Source organism: Apteryx mantelli, chromosome 2 (genome assembly GCF_036417845.1).
Source record: "Apteryx mantelli isolate bAptMan1 chromosome 2, bAptMan1.hap1, whole genome shotgun sequence".
Lineage (NCBI taxonomy): Eukaryota > Metazoa > Chordata > Aves > Apterygiformes > Apterygidae > Apteryx > Apteryx mantelli.
The window spans coordinates 65,215,834-65,241,990 of record NC_089979.1 but is presented as its reverse complement, the minus strand read 5'-3'; the positions used below and the strand labels follow the sequence as shown (position 1 = coordinate 65,241,990).

General features: G+C 34.5%; 2 protein-coding genes and 1 long non-coding RNA gene across 3 annotated transcripts in view; 1 reads left to right on the top strand and 2 right to left on the bottom strand.

The window, feature by feature from the left end:
• Positions 1-19,331, top strand: part of MBP (myelin basic protein) — a 121,671-nt gene extending 102,340 nt beyond the window's left edge. The window contains exons 5-9 of the mRNA XM_067290775.1: positions 10,559-10,663; positions 11,911-11,946; positions 12,533-12,565; positions 15,290-15,415; positions 18,933-19,331. Coding sequence (XP_067146876.1) covers positions 10,559-10,663; positions 11,911-11,946; positions 12,533-12,565; positions 15,290-15,415; positions 18,933-18,989 — 357 coding nt within the window. The 3' untranslated portion in view covers positions 18,990-19,331. The remainder of the gene's footprint in view (positions 1-10,558; positions 10,664-11,910; positions 11,947-12,532; positions 12,566-15,289; positions 15,416-18,932) is intronic.
• Positions 1,079-7,597, bottom strand: LOC106484061 (uncharacterized). Its single transcript, XR_001292513.1, has 3 exons — positions 7,398-7,597; positions 4,287-4,456; positions 1,079-2,105 (listed from the first exon to the last, which is right to left on the bottom strand). It is a non-coding gene; the product is annotated as an uncharacterized lncRNA (long non-coding RNA).
• Positions 19,332-22,384: 3,053 nt separating the features above from the next.
• ZNF236 (zinc finger protein 236) overlaps positions 22,385-26,157 on the bottom strand; it is a 90,228-nt gene continuing 86,455 nt past the window's right edge. Inside the window, exons 32-33 of the mRNA XM_067292159.1 lie at positions 24,849-25,025; positions 22,385-24,415 (exon numbers count right to left, since the gene is read on the bottom strand). Of these exons, the coding sequence (XP_067148260.1) occupies positions 24,288-24,415; positions 24,849-25,025 (305 nt within the window). The 3' untranslated portion in view covers positions 22,385-24,287. The remainder of the gene's footprint in view (positions 24,416-24,848; positions 25,026-26,157) is intronic.

Sequence of the window (26,157 nt, the reverse complement as noted above, 5' to 3'; positions counted from 1 at the left end):
ACTAAAGTCCATATTAGTAAAACCATTTCTCTTCTTTTACATTTTGCTTCAGGTTTGTGTGTAAACTTGTAATGTTCTCAGGTGTTGCCTGTATGAAGCCTTGCTCCTGTATTTCTTTCCCAATGTACAAGGCATTTGGGTGCAAGGAATATGGAAGGCGGACACAGGGATGATTCTCTTTCCTGCAGATAACTGGTATCTGGAGTACTGCACTGCTCAGATTGAGCAGAGCTGTGGTTTAGGGTCTAGGCTCAGCATTTTGGGAGTCACAGTCCCAAAGCCTAACCTGGTAAGCAGTCTGTGCAAATGCTGTCATAGGGATCTACAAAGAGGTTTGTGATAAACATGCACAGCCAAAAAGTTTAGGAACCACTGTTAAATGATGACATGGATCTACACCTCTGTCAGACTCTTCATGCATTTTTTTTCTTTTTGGGCTTGAACTCTATCCGTGGTTTTTGTCCAAGCTTTAATATATAATACATTCAGTGCCATGAAGACTTTGAAAAGTAGTTAAATCAGTGCTAGTTTGACTAGTAGATGATGTGCTTAAAGTAAATACTGTGATCTTTGATTTCTAAGTCTTAGTTTTCAAGGAGCGATATTGCTTTGTGATACACTGTTTTGTAAAAACTGCAGTGCAAGTCATAGGCTTGTAAAAAAATTTTTGTTATAGCTTATGGTGGTTGTAACAATTTTATCTTAATCTTTTGCTTTATGTGTGTTTTGTTTATATATTCATTAAACTGTTTAAGTCACAAAACTGGTGTACTAATGATTTAATTTTCTTTTTTTTAATACATTAACAGAACCTGCAACAAACTATTATTTATGGTATTTATGGGATACGGCATCATTAAGAGAGGCTGAATGTCTTTCCTCAAAATTCAGTTAAATCAGTGTATATGACAGAAGTGAATAAAACTTACTTTCTATGAGGAGAGGATTAGTTTTTAAGTAGCTGAATGTGGTAAATCTGGTATTTTCCCTTTGCAATACTGTGAGCTGAATCTGGCCTCTTTTCATAGGCGGTAATAATGGATGATGAGTGACCTAAAAATGAGTAAGTAGGTCTGAATTGTCTTCATTAAATGTCATTTAATTTGTAAGATAGGCCTCAAAGCCACTTTGGGTTTGTCTGTTTAAAAAAAAAAAAAATCTGTACAAAACAAGCAAGTATCAACAGGTAAGTACCACACATCACCAGAGAAGTGAACTTAATATGTTTGTTTAACATTTAACAGAAGTAAAACCATATACATGTTATTCATACTTAACATTTAACATACTATTTAACGCACTGGAACAAATAATCTTTTGCATTTTCAGGAAAATTACTGCCTGGAACAATTGTTATAAATTGTAGGAAGAATTTGGAAATCAAACTAGTTTAAATGCCATGCAAGAGAGGCTTGGAAGAGCAAGCACTAACTTTGGGGACAGTATTAGTTATGCATTGTGCCTAGACTAATTGCAGATGCATGCTTAGATGGAAGGTTTATTCAGAAATAGGACAAAGTAGTTAGGACACCCAGATTTGTATTGGAAATTGAAGAGAAGTTCATGACTGGATAGCAAGGAAAAGCCTATGCATTTACCTGAATATACTGTATGTTATACTCTCTTCCATCTTGAATTCAGACATGTATTCCATAATTTATTCAGGCTAAAATATTAGTTAATCAACTGAAACATTTTAAAGATCACTGTGTCTGGTCATTCTATAGCAAACAATTTCCATTTTTCATTAAATTTCTAACAGTATCTTCCACTTGAGTCTTTGCTATTATATTGATTCGTCTGTCCACCAGTATGGTTTTTTCAAGCTGAGTCATGTTGATAAGTTATACCAATAATCCTGTGTTTAAGAGAGATAAAGGTGCTCTCAGGAAGGTATCCAAGAATTCAGCGTAGTGCTTGGTGAAGACACAGGTGCCTCAAGGTGCTTCCCGTTCGACAAGGCCCTCGCGTAGCTGCGGTGCAGGTTCCCGGCTGTGGGAGGCAGCTCTGGTGCGCTCTGGTCAGGGCTGGTATTGTCTGCTCCTCTGGTTTCCTGCTGTGAGGTATCACAGCGCAGTTGACGTTTAGGTCTGGATATGATTTTGCTATGATATACCCAAGAGCACCATTATGTACTTGGTTAAACATATAATTGCCTTCTGTTGGCAAAGGAAGGGAAAAACCCCAAATCAGATCAAATTAATGTGTTCAGAGTTTAGCATAAGGCTTTCCTAGTGTTAATTTTTTTCTCATTATATTTGCTTTCCTCTCTGCAGATGAGGCAAATTCACAAATAAGGAACTTTCTATTAAAATCCATTATATTGTTTCTTTCTTCACACGTACATATTAATTAAAACTCAGTTCCTTCCAAATAACTTAGTTCGTTATCCTTAGCGCTTTCCATGCTAGGATGCCAGAATTAATGATTCTGTTCTTTAGTTGTTTTGAGATAGTATAATGGTAAACACTAACTGCCTAACAGAAAACTGCAGCAAAAGTTAATAGGATTTTTTCCTGACCTTTTTATTTCCATCATCACAGATCATTAGTGACAGTTGCTGGCTTGATTTTTATGTTCTGATGCAAAATATCTTACATAGTTCCTGAAATGGTCTCTGCTTAAAGGTGTTCAGTTACTCATTTTACTTTAAAGTTACTGTTTCATTTTTGAGCTATACAAATTCCTCCACTGCCATTTTCAGTTGTTTTTATTGAACTTTAGCCAGAGCAATTAAAAAAAAAAAGTTAACGAAACATACTCACTGCTGGAGACGCAGTATGATCCTTAGCTTGGTTTTTGCCTTTCACTCATTATGCCTCTACTTTTTCATTTCTGTCATAACGTACAATGCACATGCCTTGGAAACTGCACAGGCTTCAGGTTTGGGGTGGGTTCCCCCCTGACCCCCAATTTCTACTGACTACATCCTTGGAAACTTTGCCTCTGATGATAGTATTTATTCCAAAAAAGCAAGTTATTAACCATGCAGTGTCTATGTAGTAATAGTGAACTGTCCTTACTCTTAAGCTTGTCCATTAAACTACAGTAATATAGGCAATAATACTTTTTTTACATAATACAATACAACCTGTACAAGAGTTTAGTCATTTTCTTTACTTTAAATAGAGAAAAGAATTAGAATTTAGCCAATCCCCTCTAAGATGAGAATTGATATAGTAGTTTCAGGGGGTAGAGTTTGGGAGGTTAGTAACGTGTTATTGACCTGAGAAATAGAATGTGCATTTAAGAAATAAGCTTGTTGTGTATATATAGCATTACATACTATTATTATTCAGCATTTTTACCTCTGATCAGGGCTGGAACATTCTCCTTTTCCCCCTTTTTTTCCCTCTGGTCAGCAGCTACAAAGGGATGTATACACCTGATATCTATAGCTTTGTTTTCTAAATAATTATCATCTTGTTTACTATATGAACTTGCTGACTATATACAACTAGTATGCAACAGGCCTTTTTAAAGTTTTACAGATTTCTGCCTTCTTACTAATCTAATATCCAAAACCACAATGTTATGTTGTTTTGCTGTAGCAGCACCAAAAGATACTTCTCCACCAAATACATAGTCTATCTATAGAAATTTATCATTATGAATATTAATCTATAATGCCCTTCATATTTTTGCCATCTACATTTAAATCCTGAAGAATAGTCCCATAAGGTTTGTTGGTGGCAGAAGCTATCCCAGGAACTATTTCAAGAATACCCAGTATCCAAAATCTCTTTACTGCTGCAGCAATCATTCCTAAGGCACAGGATTTCTGTAGTGGATTATTTCAACAGTGTTTAATCTGTTTCATTGTCTGACTGATACCAATGTGAAAAAACATCGCAGAAGAGAATACTGGATACATATCAGAGACAACATCCAAGCAGAAAAACAGCTCTATCAAGAAAAATACATGAATAAAACTGCTTTTCTTAAGCATTCTTCTGCCTAGCATTAACCAAGGTAAATTTAACCATCTTCGTCTCCTAAAATCCTTTATGATACATCACAATAAGTAAAATTAACAGGGAGGAAAGAACAGCAGGTGTGATGGCACTTTGTTTGCAGTCCAACTACTCATTGCTTGAGCAAGGAATCAGTCTCTCACTCAGGACCCACCATAAAATTGAACTATTATCCTGAACAACCATTAAGGTTTTTTTTTTTTAAATGATTCTTTACTCTTACCTTCTAACCTGTGAGTCACAATCGCCAAGGCGCCAGGGAACAAGAGGGTTATAGAGAAATGTGGTTCTGCATTATCGATTATCACTTACCTCTCTTGATGGTAAGTGTTCTCCATGGTTTCCTTCTTCATGCTTAACCTTGTCTTTCTTTTCATTCTCCCTAGGTCTATTACTTTTCAGTCATCTCTATTATTTCCTCCAGTGTGTTTTGCTTCCTTCTTTCTGCCATAGGTCCTTCTCTTTCTGTTCACTGTCTATTCCTAGATTTTAAAAAAATACATTATATTACTGATCTCAGCACAAGACTGGAAGCCAGAATCTCCTAGACTTTTTTTTTTTTTTTAACCCATCTGCTGTGTCACTCTAAGCAAGTCATTTCCTTTCAGTCTTTAATTTCCACATCAGTAAAAATGAACAGTACCATTGCAAGGATGTATTAGTTCATCCTTTCTAAAGTGATTAGAGAAGCTTGCTGAGTTAATGAAACATTTATAATGTCACCTTCAGACTAGCATGTGGGGAAGAAGTCAATATCTTTCCATCATTTACAGCAACAGAGCAGTAAGTTGTGAGCAGCCTGCAATAATCACCATCATGAAGAGTAAATTGGTACTCAGGTTGTATGCGACAGAAAATGGAATCAACAGCTTCAGTATTAGTAATAGAATAAGCACACTAGACGTGCTATTCTACTGCTGCCTGATGAGAAGCTCGGTAATAACATGAGAAGTCTGGCTGAAGCCCAGTGTCTAGTATGGCCAGCAAAGCTAAGCCCTGTGTGCAAAGCGCTTCTGAACCTAGAGATGAAGCAATTTCTGTATAAAAACATCTGCCCATTTTTCATTGCTCTACTCAACCTGCATATAATAAATTTCCTTTTGTTCTTTTTTTAAAAAAAAGTGTATATTTTCATTAGAAGGGTGCACCTCTGTAAATTCCCATTTGCAATTCTAACTACAAAAATTCAAATCCAGATATGAAGTTTCTTATGCCAAAAGACAGTTTGGATTCAAAATCCATTTCAAAAGCTAACACAAAATTAGCTGAGTGGTTTATGAATTGTCTGGTGTTCTTTCATCTCGCTCTTCCCACAGACTAGCACAAATGGTATTCATCACTTATGGGCTAGTTTTTCTATTGCTGCTGTTGCAAAGTTCTTAATGGGGTTAAGCATTACGTCCTGTAGATTCTGGAACAGACAAGACAATATACATGTACTTTTCATTTATATGAATTTGAAATTCATCAATTTTGTAGTACTTATTTTAATATTATTCATGCACAGTAATTCATAAGGTATCTTTTCTTAAAGCAACCCAAATGTGTCCATTGTTGTTCATTCCTAATAATGTCCAGAATGTTTACTTGATTTGATTACAGTTTAAATCAGTTATAAGATTTTGTATGTATTTCCATTTTGCTAATACAGAAACAATATGATATCTTTAGATTTTCATTTTATATCTTAAAATAGGCAATACAACTACACTGTGTATTAATGATACTGAAAGGAATTTGAAGAACTATGAATTGAGTACTCCAGAACAATATCTTGATACTAGTATCGTCACTAACGCATAGCATTTACTCTTGGGGAATTAGATCTCTAATCTTATATTTATTTGTATATACAATCCTTAATTATATAAGGAATCCTCTTGTGGAGGATGAGAATTCTCAATGAGAGCTTATATGCATTTGAAAATCTTCCATAATCAGCACGAATTACAAGATCTAATATAACATTTATGCTAAGCAAAGTTGGGTATGTATTTCATGGAATCTCTTAATATCACTAAAAAAATATCTGCTACCGCTTATAAACAAGCATTATTTTTACACCAAAGTATCAAATACAAAAGCAAAAACAGATAGGACAAAGAATACTTGACTGCATTGGGTTTTATATGAAAATTAATTTAATCCCCACAATCTTACTATATCTCCTGCCACCTGTATACATATGATCACAAAACTAGTTTATCAAACTCAAGTGTTCAAACATTGAAACCAAAAGGGCCTACAGATAATCCACTCAATTTATCAAAAAACACAAAACATCTCCCACTAGTCTCTAGCAGAGTTACAGTACAGAATATAACCCCTCCTCAACCAATTATACAGCACCACAGAAAATACCAAGAGCACTGGTTAGGTCTACAGTATCAGCAAACTGAACAGCATATACGCAGGTATCTTCAGCTCTATTAGAAATGTAATAATCTTGCACAAAAGCCAAAATGAACATACTGAATTACATATGGATTCTTGTTACTGTGTTAGAGAAACAGCAGGTCTTTTTCAAACAGCTCCTCTAAGAATGTTTACATGGACTGTGTCAGTAGATTTAATCAGTTTGGTGTGAAAGTAAATGGCTACCAGGGAACACAATGATACTGTTTCAAATTAATGCAAAGAAAGCACACAAGTATTTTAATTTTTAAGTTACTCTTTCATGTCTGTCTCAGAGGCCAACATACATAATGTAGTTGGCATAGCAGAATAATGCAACTTTCCTGTGCATTAAAGAGGTCTTATTCATTGCTTAAATGTGCATTTCAACACACTCAAAACCGTAAATATTTTTGTCAGTAATTTTACTCAAGGGTTAACTCACAATAATGGACATTTTGAAGTCTGATAGTTGATGAACAGAAGTCAAACTTCATCAAGTGCTGAAATGATGCAATAAGATGTTTTAATAAGTCACCACTGCTCAAGAGGCTGGTAATCCAAACCACCAAAAATATGTTGCAAATGGCAGGTCTGATCTGTCACAGGCATATCAAAGCCTTTGGACTAAGGAACAGTGGTTTATGCTCAAAATACTCAGTTTTGTTAAAATGAATACATTGATGCTTTTAAAGTCAACAGAATCCAACTAACCAAGTATTTCCAAGTTCCCCCAGATGATGACACATGTTTAATAAATGAAAGAGCCAAGATTTTCCAAGATTTGGGAACTGAAATGTCAAAGCCTTAAAGCTTTCTCTCAAAAAACCTGCCACACGAAGCAGCTCTAAGAAATTCTAGAGTATCATCAAAAAGAGTAGCAAAGCATTTAGCTATTAAGTCACTCCTGACTACAGAATAACTGTGGTTATTTTATATGCATTTATATGTGTATATATACATATGTATATACATTTATATACTTTGTGAGTACATTTCATATTATAAAGACATGGAAACCAAGCTTACTTTACTGGTGATGCTCTTAAGAATGAAATTAAAAAGCTGTAACAGATTTGTGAAGCATGGGAAGAGCTCTCTGGAGTCATCTGGTAATAACGGCTGGACTACTCATCCATAAAACATGTATCGTAGCTCCACCTGGTGAGAAAGACCAGTAATGTAAAGAAACAACATAACGTAAATACCACCCCTTTTCAAAATGTGGTTGCTCTGTTGTGTTCCTATTAGGTTTTAAAGTTAATGCTTAATTTTCCAAGTGTTTAAAGCATATTTAAAAATAAATGGTGGTCTCCTGCACATAAGGTAACATGCAGTGACTAGATAAGCTCATTTTTTAAAAGTTCAACTGTGTAACAAAAACTTGGTAGACTATCTTAGCAGAATAAACCATTTTTATTTTCTTTTCCAGTTAGAATGCAAACTATTCCCTGAATCCATTCAAATTTAGCTTTTAAGCCCTAAAGATATGAGTTATTACTCTTTCGAGTGAATTTATTTTCATACATCACGTATGTGATCTCAGAAAAAACACTGTATTTTTCCCCCCCACACTTAGAGTCCAGAAATTGAAAGAACAAACCACAGATGGAGGAACAGTTACAGCTGCTTATAAATTAAAGGGAAATAGATTAATTACCTGGTAAAAATCTGGAATAATCCTAGAAGATTCCGACTGCAAATGAAGTTTGATGATGATAATATGAAAGGAAAGCACTTCATTTGTAACACTGGGAAGCACAATATATTAAATTCATACAGAACAATCACTGAGAATGGGTTCAGTCTCACAACTACCTGATTCACTTTAAAAAGGGGACCAAGTCAAAGACTATTTCAACATTTGGCACTGCAGATAGGAGAAAGTTTCTATTTGTTATGTGATACCCTTTTTCAATATGCAAAATTATTAGCACATAATAACTGATCAGAGAGCTAGATTCATGGAATTCAACCTCATCTAAATTGCAAAAAAGTTATTATACCAGTTTCTCTCTGGGTCTGGTAATCCACAGTCCACTGAGGAACTGAAGGCTACATCCAATCAAATCTAATTTTGAAGTTTTTTATTTCACATACTGTAAGAGTTTTGTGGTTAGACAGCAACCAATTTATCTGCAGCCAATACAGACATTATGCTCTGCAACACCTTTCGGGGAGAAGTATAATAGAAAAAGGACCATGGTATCTATCCCAAAGAATAGTCAAATAGTTTCCAAAGCAAAGCACAGATATGGATTGGGGAAAAAAAACAAACAAAAACCAAAAAACAACCCCCCCCCCCCCCCCCGCCACACACACACACGGCCAAAGTAACTTCTAAACATGCTGATATCTTAACTGGGTCCCTCTTCCGCCAACCACCCTAACCATGACAACTGTGGAGAATAGTCCAGCAACGTTAGAACTAAGGGGATTCTCTCCCGGTGACAAAGTATAAGTTACTGCCCAGGTATAAACAGGACCAACTGCCTGACACTATACAAATCTCAAAGACAACACAAAATTGGGAAATTCCTACTATTTAAAGAGTAAATCTCCATATAGTGTCAGTATGCAAAACAAACAAAACCAAAAAAACCACACTGATAAAATACTAGCTGAACTTCTCTGCATCAGCTACTCTTTTTTCCAAAAGGAAATTCATCTCCTAAGCAATATACCTGAACTCTATTTCTAACTTACAGGCACCCCACAAGATGCATACTTCTGACTCTCTTTAATTTTGGATGATCCAACATAACATAAATACATCTCTTTCTATATGACAAAATCTGACTGAAGTCATCAAAAATAAAACTTCCATTTAGTAGCTTTGAGCAACAACATTCGATAGTTTCATAGGACCTTTTAGCCAAAGATCTCAGAACATGTAAATCTGTGTAGCCAGTTTTCAATATTAATAGCTTGAGGCATTCAGGCTCATTTTGAAAGCTATTTATAGCTTAAAGGCATGTCATTAGACACCTCAAAATGCAAAAAGTCTCCTTTGAAAATGTTCTACAGCTATTAATTTATTTTTCAAAGATCATCAAACCACCAAAATGTTAGAGTTCTGCTCCAACAAGACAACCAAGCGTTTTCTCTGGAAAGTTTATGAATTTTTTTCTATATATGATGAAAGCAAATTATATTTTAAGTAACTTTTCAGACTGTTTTACAGTCAACTGTTGATTCAGGTTGTACCATTAAGGAAGTGCTTATGTGAGCTACTGTCTCACTACAGAAATCTATTTGATGTTAAGAGAGCAAACTTTTTAGTATCAATGTGATGCTTATAGCATCGTATTTTCAGGGAATTCATTACATGAAGAGAACCATTCTGTTCCTGTTTTTTTCATTTTCTCCTTCCTTCTTTTCCCTCCTGAACACAGCTTGGTTCTGTGCAACTGACAGTGAAAACTGGTGTCTCTGCACTCACAATGATGGCAATATGTTCATGTTTGGCTCACTCATATACACCATTCCTTTGTAAACTTAGTAACACCAGCATCAGTATAGCAATAATTACACATATTTTTGGACACTATTTTCACTGCAACAGATACCTGTCAAGGTATTCACTCTTTGCAAAGTCATTATTGTCCTTTTACCTTCACTTATTGAACTTTTTTCTGTATTGCCACTAGAAGCACTACTGAAAAGAGGAAGTATTGTCAGTCTCATTAAATTCTCTCATTCACAAAAAAGTTGTTCTTCCAAGTTCTTCGGTGTTATATAATGCATGAAAACAGAGATGATGCACAACCCATTCTTGCTTTTGCATGGAGGATGACCCAACATCATTATAAGTTTTTTTTCCATTTCAGGTTTCATTTCTAAAATTACATTTTATGATGCTACTTACAAAGTAACAAAAACTTTAAGGTTTCTGCTATCAGAACCCTCTAATAACAGGCAAAGTTCCACCACACTCGGCTCTAATGTTAAAAACATTTACATATATGCACAAAGTAACATGTATGGACTGTCAATTTGCCATTGTATTAAAAAATTGTTCCACCAGAGCACTGACAATTTTGGATTGCAAACTCTCTAGATTAATTAGGCATTTTTCTCCACTTTTCCTTTTCTTTCTTTACTTGGTGAAAATGAGCTTTCCCTTCATACAGTTGCCAATTACTTTTCCTTCATGGTTGACTTGGCAATATACCTATTCTGCTTTTCAGGATATACATGCAGGCAGGGCTAGCCACGTAGGATCCATCCCCCAGAGGTCTCAGCATGGGCGGCCTGGTGATGACAACCCTGTAGTCCACTTCTTCAAGAACATTGTAAGTCTCACCCCTTCTTGTTGTGTACTAGAACTGTTTAGGATTCATCAATAACCAAATACGCCACAATCATCACTGGCCGTTATGTTGAACCTGGTGAACTGTACAAGTGTGCCTTTGAGTTAATCCTGATATTTGATACAAAAGTAATTTTATTGGAAAACAATAATAAAATGCTACAAAAAAGTGGGTGAGCCCACCATGAGCATAGTACAATTTTAACAACAATTACAATTATATGGCTTCACCATTTAGAAGTTTTGTGATTTCATCTTTGGAGCTGGCCATATTTAGGAATGTCTTCTGTTTAAAACCTTATCAACTGTGTGCTAGGCAAAGTCTAGTAGCGTATTTTCTTAGTGCTTGCTATTCCTTAGATAGCACTTAATGGATGAGGTAAGTTTACTCCCAACTATGAAACAGTTTACACTCTTGGATACCATTTGAAACCATAAGCAGAATAGCCCAACCTCTTTTCCCTGATGATCTCATTTAAGACAATAACAATTTTGTTCAAGCTCTGAATTTGGCTGGTTTTACACCACTAAAACTCTCACAGAAAATATCCAGGAAAGATGGAATTTCCTCACAAATTAAATTCTTGAGCACTGGGTAAATACATAATGAAAAGCAGTATTTTGCCCTTTAGAACAGTGTATAGCTACTATCCAGAAATGGAGACTCCCCATATTATATTCACAATACATCTCATCACACATTTTGATCTGTACAGCTGATACTACTGATTTCATTCTTCACTTTTTTCTCAAAGGTCTCAATATTTTCATGCCTAAATGTTGAATAAAGAACCTGCAAAAGATAACAATACCCTAAACCAGAAGTATATCTAAATAGCTCTATTAATATCTCTATTGATAACCACCTTCACAAATCAAGTTTCCCAATGTTGACATTTAAAACCCTGAAAGTAACACCTTATCAGTCTGGAGCGGGATGGAGTTATCACTGGATTTAAAGTGTGAGACCTACAACAGTTTTTTTTTTTTTTTTTAATCAATAAAGAGAAAACTTTTATGATGGAAAAATACTAATACTTGCGATTAATTTTTGAACTATCTGTTAACAATGGGCATTTTGAAATATTCACAAGGCAATGAAGAGCAGGATGAAATTAGACAACAACTAATAATAAGGCATAATAACTCATAGACGATATGCAAAAGGCTTGATGATTCCATACATTTATTGTTGCTTTGTTTTAATAAAGTTTTTGTACCAATTTCCAGGTCTCACCCCGTACTCCTCCCCCAATGCAAGCAAAGGTAAGTGTCTTCAGGGGCTCATGCAATATCCAGTATCTTTTGTGGGCTAATTGGTATCAATTCAACTGCTAGTCTGATGTATTTTCTTTTATGGTATAAATACTAACAATAGTTCCTGTTTGTTACTTTAAAGCAAGAGATTAAGATGGAAAAGCTATGGTTCTCTTTCCCATGCGTTTCCTGATTTGCTGCATGCTCTTTAACAAATCAAAGCCATTCACAAGGACCGGTTTTATTCAAACTCTGCTGTGATTACTTATGTAACTAACTAATAATAGGCAATGCTTTCAAACAAACTTCACACTCCAGAAACTGTCCTTATGTTTACTAGACTCAACTGGCTCCTTAAGTACATGATACTGACACACCATGGCTAATGAAGTTATTTCTTGTCATTGTAATTGAGAATTTTGCCTTTTTCATTTTATGGAATAACTCTACACAGATTGTTGCTTTCAATGCCTCATTACTGGGCCAACGTTTTGTTCTTTTTTTGCTGCATTTTCGTCTTTTGTGTACCATACACCCCAGATGCTATGTTCCATAGTGATCATCATGTCATTGTTTCTATTTCTTACATGTACAGGGAAGAGGATTATCCCTCGCCAGATTTAGCTGGGTAGGTGACGAATGTGCTTTCAATAACAGACACTTTATTTACCAGGCCAAAGCATATCTTGCTCCATTGCCTCAAGCCGCTGCAGCAACGTGATAATTTTGTTTTGTCTCAATTTTGCTATTTTGCTTTTCCTGTCCCACTTTCCTCCCTCCTCCCACAGCAGTTTAAGATGGTAATTTTGTTGCTTGCTCTCATCCAGCAACTTCACAGCCTTGCAGTGATAATTTCTTCTGCTTTAGCACGAAAGGAGCAAAATCCACCGCATGGCAAAACTCTCTTCCTTTGAGATTCCTGGAAGACTCATCTACCGCATTTTTCTTTTATGGGAAGGGGAAAAAATAGAAGGAGGGCTGGGACAAGATGGGAACTTGTTCCACAGTTCCAATTGTTCTTAAACACTAAATGCTGCAAAACTAACACTGTCACTAATTCAAATATTTTTGTCTTACCTTTCCTTGCAAACATCCTTTAGTAAGAAGACATCTGCCTAAAAGGTTGTTAGATTTCTTTCTACAGTTGTCTCACAACTAATTAAATTCTACTTCTCTACAACAGGTTTGATTTTATATATGAGACCAACATGTAAATTACTTGTGTTTTAAGACAATGTATTAAAGCTTTAAAGCTGTTAAGCATTTCTTTTACCATTTATTAGTAGAATGTGATTTAGTTGATGTTTATCATCTTAGAACCTGTGAAATTGAGAAATATAAGTGCTGTCCTGTCAGTTAATATTCTGATATATTTAACCTGCTTTCATATTTTTTATATTCTCTACAAAGCCCAAGGTCTTTAACTCATACTCAGATAAAACTGTTTGAAGCCAATAATCAGTGGAATTTCTGTTTCCTCAAGGTCTTACAACATTTTGACTTCAGAATGTGCAAACCTCCTTTCCGATTAGCGGCAAACTGAACTATCATGCTGGTTATTGGCAATAGGCTACTAAAAGCTTGAGAAAACATCCATTTTGATTACTACTTTGTAAGTCACCTGACATTTTCTAGAGGTATCTCTCTCATGCTACTCATTTTATGGAGCAGGCAACTTTTCTCGTGGGTATCCTTCCACTTTGTATCCTTTTGCTGAAATTGGTGCAGGTTCTAAATAGCTGCATAATTAGTATCAAAATCATCATTACTACAGTAATTACACAATCATACAGCACTCAGACCCTATTGAAAGCTAAAGAGGACTCACTCCTGGCTCTAAAGATAGGGGATTTTGCCATGTTGTCCTTTTTAAAGGACCAGGCACAGTACTTCCTAGATAAAGAGTTTCCTACAAAAAATCAGAAGTTCAGAAATTAAGGTTATTCTCTACAAACAAGCTAGTCTTCATTCTTCATTAGCAAGCCTGATAGTACTAGCATTATATCCTTGGCTTATGCTTTTACCATTTTAGTGTATTATTTAACAAAACCAAAACCAATTCTAGCTCTTAGATTAGAAAGACTAAACAATTAAGCTGAACTCCAGAGTATCATTCTTGCTTTTCTGACTAAGCATTATAATTGTAAAAAATACCAATTTTGTGGATGGCATCTGTGATTTTGATACCTTCATCCTCTGCTTTAACCATTAGAGGTTTCAGGTGACATTTGACAACAGTACAAAATCACAAAATGTTAGTAGTCTTAATAACCAGGCCCACAGATTACAATAAACATACACTGAATTACATCTCTAAAAACGTCCTCCCACGACAGACACATGGCATTGCTTGCACTGAAGAGTAATGTGGTACTCGAGTCCCGCAGTCCAGCATCTTTCATAAATACATTCAAAAAAATAAAAAGACACAATGAAAAATTATCCAAGCTTACTGTTCTGCTTTTTGCAAGTCCAGAACAGAAATCACTCAGCAAACAGAAAACAAGTTAAAAACATTCTGTGTTTAAAATGGATTATCAAGGGTTAGTATCTGCAATGTATGTTGACTTAGTATCATGACTGGAAGCAGTTAGGTTTTCTTGACTTGATTACAACACTAGGCAAGTTGGCACAAAGCTGACAGGCTTTCCCCTGTGTGGGATAGCCCCGTGCTTCTGACTGTAGAACTAGCAGAGATATAGCATGCTCAGGTCAGTTTGTATTTAATGACACAGACATGGCCAAAATCACAATTTTTATTTAAAATCGTGTTTCTTTCAGTTGTATGAAATGAAGGGCATTTGAGAAACATTCTTTTACAAGACAGAAACAAAGTGTCTCAGGTTTTTTTTTTCCTCATAACTTGCATCAAAGAATAGACAGGACTAAAGAGTAATTTGGAAATAATCTGAAATGTAAAGTCTACTCTGAGAACAAACATGATTTGAATCACGGTAAGTTTTAATTCTTCTGCCTTATCCTTGTGTGCCATTCAGTATATTTTTAAACAGAACTCAAATAGACAAGGCTTCCTTCTCATAACCTATAGTTGTTGTTACTATTCTTCAACTGTTTCATGATCACTTCCTGATCATTTTCTTCCTACCCCACATTTGAGTATCCACTTTTGATTAATTCCTCTTTTGCAGATTGGTGCTTGCCCTCAGATTTGAATACGTTCAGATCCTAACATTTTCCTTCATCCTTGTTCATTACCTAAAGGATTATTTTATTTCAACACTTCCAAATTTCTAATACAAGTATTACATTTCAGCAATCATAAAGATTACAATGTGAATATGATAATTTGAATATGATAATTCTTAATACATGTAAAAATCTTTCTTTGCAGGGTGGTGAAGGACACAAGCCAGGATATGGAGGAAGTGGAAAATTCTATGAGCATAAATCAGCTCACAAGGGACATAAGGGATCCTATCATGAGGGCCAGGGCACTCTTTCCAAAATCTTTAAACTGGTAAAGTACAATTGAATTTATTATAAATACAAAAATTGAGTCTAGGAAAAAAAGAAGCCAAGCCTCTCCAGAAGCTGCCATGTTTAACAATACTACATTTCCCTAAGGCTTCTGAAAATTTTCATGGATAAAACATAAGTTTATCTCATGGCCTCGTAACTACATATATGATAGGAAACAGACGTAAAAATAAATTGTCAGGCATCATCAAGAAAGAAGGTAAGTTAGTGAAGTCCCATGAAGACCTACAGTAGGATCTGTGTTTATCAACAGACCCACAAATGATCTAGAACTCAGAAGATGGCTGAGGTGACAAAACTTGCTGCTGCTGAGAAACTATTCAGAACAGTGAAAACGAAAGTAACTGAAAAGTTCCTGAAAGGTAGTGTAGGGCATAATTTGACAAATACTTATTTCAGTTGCAATGGTAACTCCAAGAGACCCTGCTTGTTCCCACTCCAGGTGTGAGAACTCCTATGGTACGTTGGCACAGTGACTTATAAAACCAGACGGTAAGGCGAATTAGAAAACTCTGTCATATTAAAAATAAACATTTTGCCAGATCTTTAATTTGGTTCAGTTCCCCAATTTGATTCACCACACCAACACAGCTAATAAATGAAAACAGATCAGGAAAAGAGTAAGTCATGATTCTGCTACCAAGAGAAACGTTTATCAAACTACAGTCTAAATGACTGAGCAAAAAAAGGCAAGAAGATAAATAGTGAATGCCTATTCCCTACCTGCCTTATAAAACAAGAATTAGAAGCCTCAAATGAAATTACTAGATAGAAGGCTTAACATAAGCAAAAAACAAACACCTTTTTCACACAACATATAATTCAAATTTGGAATTTACCACCACAAGAAGATGCGAATGCCAGCAGTATGTAGTATATACGTTTAAAAATACAGGAGAGAAAAAAAGGTATGAAATAAAACACATGGAGGAATATTAAGGTCAGAATATCCAAGAGTCATCAAATTTTATATTTCTAGAAATTGGGAGCTATGCTGGAAGAAGTATCACTGCACCTTTGCTCTTGCACCTAAACTTTTCCAAATGAGCTTCTAATGGTCATACAGAAGAAAGGATACTGGCCTGGGTGGCACTTTAGCCTGACACAGTATAGTGGGTCTGACATTCTCAAATAAACTTGCCTTATAAAGTCATCTCATAAAAAAGGTAAACAGTTTGTCAAGAGCTTAGTCTTCAGATTTTTTTTTAAAGTACTACAAGACTTTAAAGACAACATCTGAAAATGGAAAAATTTTCAATTTTTGGATGGAATCATTAGAAATATGAAAGAAACACTTGGTTTGTCATTCTGCATTTCAGGACAATCTCTCTCTGATAAAAAAAATTTCCAAGTTGACTGGATACTTCCAATACAATAAACCTGCATTTAACATTTTTTGTAGTTTATACTTCAAAACAAAAGAAAAACACATCAAACAGTTAAGCCTTGTTTTTACCTGTGTAAATCTCCATTAAAATCATCAAAGTTACTCTGGTGTAAGTCCAGAGCATCTCAGCAGAATAGAGCCCATAATTTTTCACTTTCTATGTGAGGAAAAAGACATATGAAGAACACATCATATCCATCTGCAAATGACTGCATTTTTTCCTCACAGGCATTGAAGCATTCACTTGTAACAAATCATCTAATATACTGTTCTCATATAAAGAATGAAATCAGCAGTAATCTTAACTTCCAGACAGACGGTCTGAGAACCATTAGCATAACTTACCATTTCAAGCTCTTATTCTCCAATAAGAGACATGATGGCACCTTCACCTTTAATAAAAATACCCTTTGCCATGAAAAAAACATATGCATCTTTCACTGTAAAACTGTTTCAAACATATGCAGCACCAAGAGACAGGTTAAATACTTCAGTGAGGTAATAAGAATTCTTAAGCTGGAATTTAAGAAAATGAATGAATTCTTCAGATGCCTTCATTCGTCATACACTCATAAGTATAAAATTTAAGTATAATTTTCTGTGCACTTGCAGCTTTTTTTGGTGGAGTTCAGAGACACATTAACAATATCATGGCTATTCTGATACATTTACATTATTTGTACAATTTGTCTTTTGAAAATCTGAAAATATCAGATTCTCCTATTTCTCAAAATTTAATATTCCCTTGTATTTTTTACTAACTATCCCAACTATTTTAACATGGATTTATATGTATCCAATGATAAACATGTATCAGCTCTACTTTTTAGATAGGCATTTCTGAGTCATAACTTATATAACTCATATCAGAGTTTTATTCAGGCCTAGTGGATTTGAACCTATTATTTATTCCAGGAGGCACCAATAATTATCTCTTTATACACTTGTGCAGTCTTCTTTATAAATTACAAACCTGTTACCCATTCTTTGCGATAATTTCAACAGAAAAGATGCCAATTACCTAATGGATTATACTAAATCTTCCTTGAAATGGCTTAATAAAACTAAGGAGGCAAGGTATGAAAGATAAAAAAGGAAGGGAAATATTAAGAATAAAGAAAAAAACCCCAACAAGGTAGATGTTTGCTTAATATTTTTGAAGAAAAAGTAAACAGTTCAATCTTCAACTGACTACAGTAACAATTACCACTCTACCTCACAGTTGAGGTCATAACCGTATGGTTTAAGATTTGCCTAGAAAGTTGCTAAAACTACAGCAGAAAATACCCAGTTAGCCAAAAGAGTAGTAACGCAAAAACTGAAATGCCAGTACTTCAGCTTCGATTTCATCTTTGCTATTAAACTGCTGCAGGGCAGTTATAAACTCTTTTCTCAATTGCAAATTTACAAATTGTCACAAGTATACTCAAGATAGAGAATTATCTTTAAAATTTTTTTTTTCCTATTTCAATGTTATTTTCTGATTATCTGATTATTTGTAAAAATAACCCATAATTCAGCCCTTAATCTTATTTTTTCATATTTTTATCCTGTATTTGCATTTGTGGTTTCCATGAAAGACTGATGCTGATATAACTGCATAGGTTAGCAATTTACCCTAATAAATATTACAGAACAGAATGCTTACATTTCAGTTCTCTCAGATGCGAGATTATGACAACTTGTATGCAAGGTTTGGATTTTTAAAGTATATAGACAGTTCAAGGGATAGCCAAAAAGGTGTAAATTTCTAAAATGTCCAAGGAAATAAGTTAATTGCTTTCATTAGAAAGGCCTGGATAAAAGCAGGCATCTAAAAACATTTCAGGAGAGGCTGTCTAGCTCTGCATAAGAGATTTAATGAGAATAAATTAATCCTATGTGAAAAAATACTTATGAAGGCTTTTTTCCCCTCTCTTTGAAGTAGAAATTCAAACAATATTTAGCAAGACAATAGAGGTCTACCCAATAAATAAAGTGTAATTACTGCAGACAGTTTTCATTAGATAATACTAAAAATTTTGTAATACTACAGATTGATATTTTTAATTTTATAGCCATAAAAGTACAGTACCTTCCAATTAGCTTAACTTTGTTCTTCCTTTCACAGGGAGGCTCTGGTTCCCGACCTGGATCGCGATCTGGTTCACCAGTTGCTAGGCGCTGAAGCTCTAAGATGCCATTCAAGGATCATGTACTCTGCTTCATAATGTAACTGCCTTAAAATTAATAACAACTGCAAGAATTACCTAGATAGATGCAATCCATTACTTAATGTCAATTAAGTTCTGCATGCAGTAGATTATACAAACTTCTATTGGCAATCCCTGACCAACAGTTGAATGAAAGGAACACACAAAGTAGCTTTACTAGATGTTTTCCTTATTTTATGTAAAGTAACAAGATCTCTGACTTTACTCATTCTTCTTCAGGATGCCCTAACTGTATGCTGGACTTCATTATTTCTCCCACGCACCTAATTTAAGTGCAAGTGTTCTGGTTTCTTTTTACTGAGCATCTGAATTATAAATACAGAGCTAATGCCTTGGATACCGAGTGCCACAGTTAGTGTTCTGAAACACTGCTGTAATTAAAAAAAAAAAAAAAAAATCCGCTATGTGCAGAAGCTGTAAGGACTGTTTATCCAAATACTTTTTTTGATTTGGGTTTTGTTTGTTTGTTTTTGTTTTAATCTTCCTTCTCTCACTCACAGAATAATTTACTTTTCATAACAGGATTAGGCAGTCACAGAAAGGTTACCAAACACTGGGAGTTCAAGGTATGTGTAGTGTGGGAGGGGGCAGATGTTGTAGAATCAAAGAGATGCAGAGCAATAGTAATAGGGAAGTTCTTTCCATACTATAAATTGCTCATCATACCCAAACTATTAGAACCAAGAGTGGATGAGGGAGAGAAAGAGGATTTCAAATTTGAGTTAGACTAATGTTAAGAAACAAGGGATATTCCCAGAGAAGAAACATCTAAGTTTGCACATGTGACCACTGAAAGTCATGGTTGCTCCACACAAACTTTGCTGCAACAGCATTATCTTAGCAGTATATTAAGTACATAAATAAATAAGTCTAATTTCTGAAAGAAAGAAAGCCCTTCAGTACTGGTATTTAAGATAGTCCTGCACATCTCATGTTAGAATTTCAAATCTTGGTACTGCAGCAGTGTTATATTTGGTAAGCTCATCTTTTGACTGAACAACATCTGGATGCCAGTTAATGGCAGTGCACCAAAGCAAACTCATAGTAAACTACTGTGAACATTTAACTGTTGTACTGTAGTTGCCTTATAGAAATAAATAACTGAGTTAGATATAAATATTAATTGTTCACAAATTACTAAAATGAATGTGTGGCAATGGTATTTCCAACCACATGTAGGGGGGGAAAAAAAAGGCTCTTCTGAATTGCACTGTTTTATTACTTAAACTTACTATTTCTTCAAACTATTCTCCAAGTGTCTGATTAATTTCTTTGTTTTAGCCTATACTTTGTAGACTACAATTAATGCTTCCCAGGTTGAAACCGCATTCCTAATGAGTGCCCAGTAAAAGTTACCTATATATATTATGTTAATTCCATTTCACATCTAAATCTATTGTAGGTTTAAACCAGTGTCCATTAATATGAAGCAATGAAAAAGGAGAGGATAGAAAAGACATAGAGACTAAAGAAAACATAAAAACATCAAAATTATTAAGCATACATACACCTGTTACATCTTCTTTGATCTACATTGGTTGCTATGTGTATTTTTCTATTTTAACTTCATTCAGACGTATACTCTGCAACATAATAGTCTATTTAATTTGAACGTGTATTGTTCTTATAGGAACACAGCTTTAAAAAAAATTCATTATTGAAATAAAGTAATCAACTTGTAATGAAACTTGGACAAGTTTTGTTTTGTAACATAAAACTTTTTATATAAAATGTTCTGTTTTTCTCTCAGTTTATGAGGAATCTTTAAATACTGAAAAATGACACTTTGAGCAGAACTCAGTTGCCTACATACAGGCTTCTAGTCACATTGCAGCTGACTCAGCACAATGCACACAAATGTTTCAGATATCCTATGACACCCAAGACATCCAAGACATTAGGCTAGCAATCTGACACAGGATTTATGGGAGACCACTGTCTCTGTGAAGTGGCAGGCTAAAGGCCAGGGGGGTACTGCAAGGTGTAAAATGCCCACATTCAGGCAACAGAATCCTCCGTTCATAAACAAGTACAACCCAAAATATCTTCTTTGAACTGGGTATGTGAAAATCAAGTTAATTTTGAAAGCGGCCTTCAAAAATTGGAAAGAATATTTAAGGTGAAAAATTGAAAGATAAATCCTTCAAATTGCTGCATTGCAGAACTACAGAACTTATCCAAAGCTTTTTCCTTTCCTTCATCACTCTCCTCTTCCCCTAAATGATCTTTCTCAGAGGCTGGTAGTGGGTTTTTTGGCTTTACTTTCTATTAAAACAAAAAAAAAAGTACAGTATTTCTTATAATGATATAGCACTTTAAAACAACATTTTATCAACAGAAGTCTCTTGTAGGAGACTGAAGCTTTAACTGAAACTTATTCTTTTAGCTTTGATGAATACGTGTTCAAACAGGTACATGACCTGTAAGCAAATGGTTCTTTCCTGAAATACAAATAGACAACCTGTACTTTTAGTAGCATGTAGTAATGTGTGTCATTTCAAGTACAGAGGGAATGGACATAAACCAAAAGAAACAGTAGACAGACACAAGCCAAACACCCTAAGGCTATAGGAAAAGGATTCTTTCTGTTTCTTAAGGAAAGAAAAACCTATCTACTTCAACAGTGCTTTTGAAAATATCAACACATCTGTTACAGTTTCTGTATCTGTACAGAACATCAACAGACATTGCTTTGAAAATTTCCAATTTGATTTTACTAAGTAATCCGGGCCTTGCTGCAGAACAGCTCTTTCTCAGTAAAGGAAAAAAACCTCTATGTCAGAATATTCAAGACTGGATTCTTGAAGTTCACAGTAAAAAAGGCAAATCAAATACCATGTTAAAAAAAAAAAGTTTAAAACATCTATTTATTGTAACTGACAGGACTTCAAATACTGAAGGAGTAGCAGATTCAATTCAGAAAAAATGTTGAGGGGCTACTTAACTCATGCTGTTTATTTGTCATTTCCAAGATTTGTAACATGCACTCATTTCCTGTAATCAAGATTGCAAAGCACTTTGAGAACTGACCATTTTAAAATGGTATCTTTTTACTCATGAGATCTTCCTTTAACGTATGCTCATTTAGTGTCAACCACTACTGGTTTTTACTTGCTGGCAAAGCAATCACAGCTAGGATAGATAAATTCTTTTAAGCATTCAGGAATTACATTCCTATTAAAAAGAATAGAATTACACCTGGATGTGACCAGCTGTAAAACAATTTTACGTCAAACTATAGGTGGAAATCTCTGGAAAGTGTCATTACCTATTCAAGCAAACAAATTCCAACAAACTGCTCTGCGTTTATGCAGTATTCACTGAAAAAATAGTGCAAAGGTTTTATAGGCAGTACATACAATCAGCACATTTGAACTTATTCAGGGTCAAGATTACATAACTTGAAATACTATATTATTATAAACAGGGTGCTACACCATGGGCTTAGTATGTCCAGACAATGACTGTAAAAGTAAAATATCTCTTTCTAAAACAGTTAAAAGGCTAATACCTTACCTAGAATGAAAAGCACTGCTGCAAGAACTTCATATGGTCTAGACTTATAAACAGGTTTTTTTTTTGTTGTTTTTGTTTTTGTTTTAGAATTTCCTGCTATCCAGAATCAAATAAAAATACACAAAGCAGAGTTTGGAAAAAAGTAGTATTATTTAACAAGGTTTTGAATTAAATATTCCACATAACAAAAGTGTTATTTTCATGTCACCAACTATATTACTTATATACATATGCCAAGGAGTTAACAAAAGAATTAAGAGATGCCCTATCAAAAACAACAGTGATTTCTTGCGTCAAGAATCTGAAATACTAGTTTGTATCATAGACAAAGTATAGACAATATTTACAAAAACGGGCTTTTTGGATCTGCGGGTAATTATTTTTCAGAAAGTAAATTAAAAACCAACTCGGTACTATAGTACAATGAATCCACCACTGATCTAGAAGTGCTTGCATGAAACTGAGAAGATGAACTTCCTGCAACTGGGATTAGTATTTACAAAATATACTGATCAGCCACACAGAGGCTCATATAACCTTTTATATATATACATACACACACACACATATATGTAACATATAAATAAAACTCAAAAGAACAAAATAAAAAAAAAGAAAAAAGCTTCTGTCTTTGGAATGTCTCAACAATGACTATGTTTTTACTCCAGTGTTTCTTTGTTACAAATATAGTTAACAAGTGGCACCTTTCAAAGCAGTACTTGGTTAACTAGGTAGTTTTGCTGAAACAACTATTTAAACAACAAGAAGAATGTAACATATTTCCAGAATTCACAAAGAAAATAATGAGGAATTTACAGACTTGAAATAATAACTGTTTACAGAACTGGTGACTTCTGTATAATACAGGTGACCTAGTGCACAGCTAGCTTTCTGACTGCTGCAAGCACAAAACTGTATGTTCACTTGCCAGCTGTAGTATATGGCTGTGCTTTCCACAGATAATGAGATATGCACCTGCTGATCCAATACAGCAAACTTAAGAGGTTTTTATTTTAACTTCTTCTAGTTTGGATTCTCTTTCAATAATTATTGCTGAGTTTAAAACCTCAGACATTTTAATGTAAAAAGTATCAACTACCTCTGCGGTTGGAATGGAAATGAACCTGCTCCCTCTTGCAAGAGTTTAGCTGCAGAAACGCCCTAAATTCATGGCAATTTATTTTTTTTCCACAAATTCTCATAATGCACTAAAAGAAGCTTAAAAACAGAAACATAGCATTTTCCTGTGCCTTGTAAAAAGAAAAAAAATACTGCATGCATCTACTTCGTAACATTTTGTTTCCAAACTCAATTATTTCTTTAAACCATTAGAAAAGCTGTTTCATGATTTTCCCATAAAGTTATTTTTCACCTTCTTTAAAAATGGGAATCATTCTATTCTGATATGAAGTTCCAGTTTATTATTCAATTAGATATACTGACTGTGAATTAGAAGATGAAGAAACTGTATATAGTATTACCTGAGTTCATTGATTCATAGACAACTTAGCACAGATTAAACGATGTTTTCCCAATATTCTTCTACAAGCTTAAAAAAGACAATGATTCTTTTAGGCAATTTCTGGAAATAATTAAAAAAACTATAATATATTATTCTATTGTTAATATTCTCAATGCTTGAAGCTTCAACTGTAAAATCCATCTTTTACTTTTTGAAAAATTATTTAGAGAAATTCAAGTCCTGAAAGCATTTTCAGCTTTCAAATATTAAGGTGTCATCGAAAAACACTGCCTATACTTTGCCATTCATTTGAAGATTCTTGTACCACCTCTTCTAAATTCAGAGCACGACTGATATCTTCACCTTCTTGTTCTTGATGACTAGCAGGTTCTTGTACAGGACCTACCAAAGCACACAAGAAAAAGAAGGGTGAGTACATGAACAGGCACATAGTATAAGAAAAATGCAGATACAGCATTTTGGGGATAAAGAAATTATGCTGGGAAAGGTATTGCACAACTACTACAAATTCTGTAAATCCGTTAGACATTGCTTGAACATTGGGGAAAAAAAAGTCTAAGATAATGGATTACTTCCATGTAATAGTTTTTGAATGCTGTATTTTCTTAATACAGAGCTCTACATAAAAACAAGGAACCAGAAGCACTAAGCAATCTTTGTTTCAACCTACTTCTGGAGTTTTGTGTTCAACTGCTAGCTTATCAGTTTTGCTCTCTGGCTATATGCTTAATTCCTCTATAACTCAGAAGTAGTGTCCTGTGCTTTCCTGGTAAAGAATATGGCTTTCTGCACTCGCTATTATTATGCTACATACCAGTGTAACCATGAGCCCGTTTCATATGGAGTTTCATATTGCTTTTCTGTGTAAATCCCATTGCACAGTAATCACATTTGTAAGGCCTCTCTCCTGTGTGCTTTTTCATATGAACTTGAAGAGCACTCTTCTGGTTAAAAGCCTTTTCACACAGTGTACACTGAAATGGCCGTTCCCCTTATAAAAGAGAAAGAAACACATTTAATAACCTCTCATTTCTACATAAATATATGGTTCAGAATACAGTAAAAAACATTGTTAAGATGACCTAGAAATTAAAGTAGACACAACCATTTTTTCTTGAATCTATCTCAAAACAGAACTATGAGTCTATATTATCAGCAACACAACCCAAATGAAATATCAAACCATTTAGAAGACTCCTAAACCACTGCATGTTAAACTGACATTGTTATTTTTCCTATATATTATAAATTATCTTAAATCAAGTGCGACTTGAATAGTTTTAAAAGTCTCTAGTTTGAAACAATGTCTTCACAAGCAGAAGAGTGTGCTTTTATAACTTACCTTTAAAATAAACTATTTAATACAGAAGTAAAAAATCAGATTACCAGTTTTAATTTTCTGTACTCAGGAGGACCATCAACTTTTTACATCATTTACCAATAATACAGATAAACCAATATTCTAGTATTAACTAAGCTGAAGTTTGTATGAAACTAGAACTTCAAAGCTTTTGGGGGAAAAAAAAAAAAGAAAGAAAGAAAAAAAAGACTTCTGGTAATTCTACACATGACCTGTGGTCTCCTATGCCAATAACTATTAGTGATCCACCTAACTTACCAAAGCAAGCATATTCTTCCAAATCTGTCAGAATATTAAATTCTAAATATAACCTCAAGAATATATTCATTAAAAAAATCCAAATCTACTTAGCAAAACCAGACCATTGCTTCAACACTCAACATCACAGCCTGGGGTGTCAACACAAGTCACACTGGTGTACGTCATTAAGAACTTATAAAGAACTTTCTGAACTTACAAATATTTTTTGTTATTAGTTAGCACAATAAAACATAAGAAGAAGCATAAATACCTTTCCACAATTTTCCTTAAAGGAGTAATTTCTCTCTTCCTGCATTACCAATATGCTAATATCCTCACATGCATTATAGCTCCCAAGCGAAACCCAATTCTCAGGCAATTAATAAAAGGTCTTCTAAAGCTATAGGAACTTCCCAAGAACCTGATTATCAGTAAACTTTAAGTAGAGTATTAACTAACTAGAACCACAGGTCAAATAGCAACGAAAGAAGTTCTTATTGTGGTAAACACCAGACAAGCAGCA